The 4,500-nt window shown below is 39.4% G+C and overlaps 1 protein-coding gene across 3 annotated transcripts; it reads left to right on the top strand.

The window, feature by feature from the left end:
* Positions 1-1,086: 1,086 nt before the first annotated feature.
* On the top strand, positions 1,087-3,245 carry LOC118371206 (39S ribosomal protein L41, mitochondrial-like). 3 transcript variants are annotated; one of them, XM_035756563.2, is made up of 2 exons: positions 1,087-1,234; positions 1,895-3,245. In XM_035756563.2, exon 2 carries the CDS (start codon positions 1,933-1,935, stop codon positions 2,338-2,340), a length of 408 nt encoding a protein of 135 aa, XP_035612456.1. In that variant the 5' UTR covers positions 1,087-1,234; positions 1,895-1,932; the 3' UTR covers positions 2,341-3,245. The 3 variants fall into 3 exon arrangements, with proteins under 3 accessions (XP_035612456.1, XP_035612458.1, XP_035612459.1); XM_035756565.1 differs by lacking the exon at positions 1,087-1,234 and adding an exon at positions 1,266-1,594; XM_035756566.2 differs by lacking the exon at positions 1,087-1,234 and adding an exon at positions 1,668-1,690.
* Positions 3,246-4,500: the final 1,255 nt, after the last annotated feature.

Genomic DNA, 4,500 nt, shown 5'->3' on the forward strand with positions numbered 1-4,500 from the left:
AGAACAAATTGCACTTGAAATCAACATTTCTTTACAGTTATTGCAAATAAATGCATATTTTCACCTTTTTTATGCGACAATCACTGAATTAGTTATTGATCTCTTCATCTTTAAATGCAATATTTGAGATGTTATGTATTTCAATCAAATCAAAACTGGAATTTATACTCAAAGCAAAGGTTGTAAAAGTATGCTAGACATTTATAGAATTAATCATATCTAGTTTGATGTTTCTGTGACAAACGGTGAATTAGTTATTGATTTATAACACTTCAAATTTGATTTTTTTTAGATTGTATGTATTTCTATAAAGTAAAAACTGGAATTTCTACTCAAAACAGGTTGTAAAAGTATGCTAGACATTTAAAGAATAAATCATATCTAGTTTGATGATTTTGTGGCAAATGATTTTCAGTTTTAAATGGCTTTTGGCGAATATCTGTTGAATGTCCGAATGTGTGAATATAAAACCAACTTTACTTCGGTCGGCTATATGACCATTTGTGTAACAAATGCCACGCGAAGACACTATTGTGGAGAGATGTACTGTTTGGATTCTTTACATACAATAGAAATAAGCGGAATCATTTTTATGTAATTAATTTCATTATTCTTTTGGCCAAATTTCATATACACAAATGTAAATTTACAAACAGAAAACCACATTTTCGTATGCTACAAAAAGAAATTGAACTGTATTTTAAGACGGTTAAATGCTCTACTAACAAAAAAGCTGTTAGAATTGTAAGTATATGCATGTCCCTTAAGGTCCTTGTGTAATTGTAATGTGATATTGTACCCCCTAGCTCGATTGTCCATTGTTTGTAATCTATGTATGCTTGTGTTCCCTCATGTGCTTTATGTATTGATTTGTTGTTAATAAAAAAAAAAATAATAATAAATAAAAATAAAAAAAACTGCCACGCGAAGCTCAATGGACTGACAAACAAACATACGAAGTCCCGCTTTGCAGTTTTGTTGCCATGCAGTCAAATAAACACAAAGGAATCGCACCACACTATATGGTTACATTAAAATAGTATCACTTACTGGATCGTATTACCAAACGTTCCACTTTATTCTCCACTGTCAAAGTCTTGTACACATGTATTTTCATTCCAGTATCTGGAATTCCAATTGGCTACCACTGACTGAATTCAACCAATAACAAAACGTTTTATTCTGACGTCGGTGTCTTCGTGTGCGCTCTATCTTCCGGTGGGCACTGTTCAAGGTGAGTGTGTAGAATTTCCACGTATTATCGCTAAAGTGAGATTAATCGAAGTGATGTAGCTAGTGCCTATCGTGCGTTTCATCCAAAATTTGATCTAGCTACTTCAACAATTAATATCCGTACTACAGCTGTTTACAAACCGAGAGTGTGTTGTTAACCCATGCCATGTGTTTTGCCAGCTACATCAGCTAACGTTAGCTAATTAACTCGTGCTATCAACATACAAGGGACAAAAAACAGCTTGCTAGCAACGAAACTATGGACAGAGGACAATGTTTAGACGTTTTCAATTATTAGCCATATCTTCAGGAAGAATCACAACATGAAACGTGGTAATTCGAGTCGTGCCTGACATTAACGGTACAAGCATGATAACGTCGACCGTTAACGTTAGTTACTAGTAGCTAGCGAGAAAGCGAAGCAGTAGTTGCTTAACAATTGACTAATTTGCACAGGGTAGGAAACTGAAGTCAAGAATATAACAATTGATTTCTCATTCTTCATCTTAGTCTCATTTACTTAATTTAAACGAATGTGAAAGAACTGATACCATAAAGGTGGCTAGGTTCACTACAGTGAGGAGCTAACTGCTTAATATTGTTTCCAGAGTAGGTTTAAACTATCAGTTGTAATCTCACCCATTTCATTGACTCCATACAGATTTGTCCTCCAGATCGAGACCAAAACTCTTCAATGCGATGGGTGTATTGAATGCTCTTCGAAGGGGCCTTGTGAGAGGAGCTGATCGTATGGCTGAATTCACCAGCAAGCGTGGCTCAAGGACTCACTACAAAGGCAGAGGGGCACAGCCAACGGGAGTACTGACCTCCAGCAGAAAATTTGTTCCAGTACAGGCAATGATTCCTCAGTTTGTGGTGCCAAACTTGGAGGGATTCAAACTCAAGCCCTACGTGTCGTACCGCACCCCGGCTGGAACGGAGCCTGCTGTCACCCCTGAGGGTCTGTTCTCTGAGACTGTGGCCCCACAGATCCAGAAAGACTTTGAGGAAGGCTCCTTTGATAAGGAACAGCTGGAGAAATACGGGTTTGAACCCACACAGGAAGGAAAGTTATTCAAACTCTACCCCAAGAACTTTATACGATAAGTAGTCCACCAAATCTGATCCATCTGGACCTCTGAGCGTTAAGGATCATTGACTTATTTAGTTTGTGTTGGGAGGTCAGGAGGTTGTTTTACTGGACCCTGGTGTATTATGAATGTGCTTGCTGAAAGTACTAGTATATGCACTTCTTATTTAAACATGTATATTATGTTTTGGTCTTAGTTTTTTTTAGACCTCAATATGCATGTTGGCTACAGGTTATTCGAATGTAGTCGAGGTTTGCACTAAGCAAAATCATTGCTCAGTGCAAAATGCTTACCTACGAGCCCTTAACCAACAATGCCGTTTTTTAAAATCCAGATAAGAAATAACAATAAGTAATTAAAGAGCAGCGGCAAAATAACTATAGTGAGACTATATACAGGGGGGTACCAGTACATAGTCAATGTGCGGGGCACTGGGTTAGTTGAGGTAATATGTACATGTAGTTAGAGTTATTAAAGTAACTATGCATACATAACAACAGAGAGTAGCAGCACTGTAAAAGGAGCCATTTGATTAGATGTTCAGGAGTCTTATGGCTTGGGGCTATAAGCTGTTTAGAAGCCTCTTGGACCTAGGCTTGGCACTTTGGTACCGCTTGCCGTATGGTAGCAGAGAGAACCGTCTGACGAGGGTGGCTAGAGTCGTTGGCAATTTTTGGGGCTTCTTCTGACACCGCCTGGTATAGAGGTCCTGGATGGCAGGAAGCATGGTCCCAGTGATGTACTGGGCCGTTTGCACTACCCTCTGTAGTGCTTTGCTGTCGGAGGCCGAGCAATTGCCATACCAGGTAGTGATGCAACAAGTCAGGATGCTCTCGATGGTGCAGCTGTATAACCTTTTGAGGATCCATGGCAAATTTTTCAGTGCATATATACAAAGAAATAAATGTAACATGTAAAGTGGCCTGCGTTTTATTCTCTTAAATACAAGATCCCAGAAATGTTCCATACTTTCATGCTTATTTCTCTCATATTTGTTGCATAGAATGTTTACAATCTTTGACATTTTTTGTTCAGTAATATATACTTGGAAGTGCTCTTCCTGGAACATTTCTCAGCACAGTTGTAACAAGTCCATGATGCACTTGTCAGGGAAGCAAGCATCATTTAGGGATAGTTCACTGAAAACATTGTATAATGTTCTTTAGTCCACTGTTGATATGCTCCCCAAAAATTATACATCAGCAGTAAAGTTTTCAACATATAGCACTTTCAGTTTAAAAAATCTAAATGTGTGACAGTATCACAGTTTTTGCTTTTTACTGTAAATGCTCTATCTTCAAGATTTGATATTTATAATTTAAAAAATAATTTATTTAAACAAATTATAATTGAAACTGGTGCTGGTTGTTTTGTTTGAACATTCAAATAGGGGATGCAGGTACGTTCCTCAAAGGTGAAATATTTGCATTCTTCTGTCTCTGCCTCCTGATTTCATGGGTTTGACCAATGAGACTAAAGTCTCAACTTCTACTTTGCTGGTGCTCCTGCCTGGCAACCATCTCCCTCCGTTGTTCCTCTCCCTCCTGGGCTTTCACAGTGCAAGTGACCTGTGGGTCCAGTCACAGTGCCACACATGCAGCATGTGATCTTAGAAGGGTTGGGACAGGGAAGTGGGCATGCCACAGAGAACAGAGCTAGCAGGTGGTGGGGATAAGCTTTCAGGTACGTAAACACGATGTCCTGCGTCATCTTATTGAAGTTGGCAGTGGGAGGAGATTCATACTGAATCCTTAGGTGTCTTCCTGTATGGAACTGTCTTGCTCTGTGGTCTCCAGGGGGAGGCTCATCCAGGAACAGGCATGACCAGTCGGCCCTATAGGCCAGGGACTTGTGGAGCATGTAGGAAGCGAAGACTGAACACACTCCTCTGCCCACACCTAGAGGAAGAATTGAAAAATACTGGTTTGACACAATGACAAAACATTACCCTCTTACAATTATATGGTACCTTTTTGTTGGAATGGCCCTTTAAAAACCAATCAGACATGGTAGTTGTGGTAAAGGGGTAAGTTTTCATGTGCACGTCATGCCCCAGTTCCCACACTTTGCTCGAAGATGAGGTGAAAGTACGTACCATAAACTCTGCTGTTGTAATCTCTGCCTTTTGATGAAGTGTGTGGTCCAGTAGAGGGTGACAAATGCCACTATTGACCGT

This window comes from Oncorhynchus keta, chromosome 25 (genome assembly GCF_023373465.1).
Source record: "Oncorhynchus keta strain PuntledgeMale-10-30-2019 chromosome 25, Oket_V2, whole genome shotgun sequence".
In the NCBI taxonomy this organism is placed as follows: Eukaryota; Metazoa; Chordata; class Actinopteri; order Salmoniformes; family Salmonidae; genus Oncorhynchus; species Oncorhynchus keta.

Bases quoted from the DNA above. Each gene is read 5' to 3' on its own strand.
- LOC118371206 (XM_035756563.2), top strand. From the start codon at position 1,933: ATGGGTGTATTGAATGCTCTTCGAAGGGGCCTTGTGAGAGGAGCTGAT.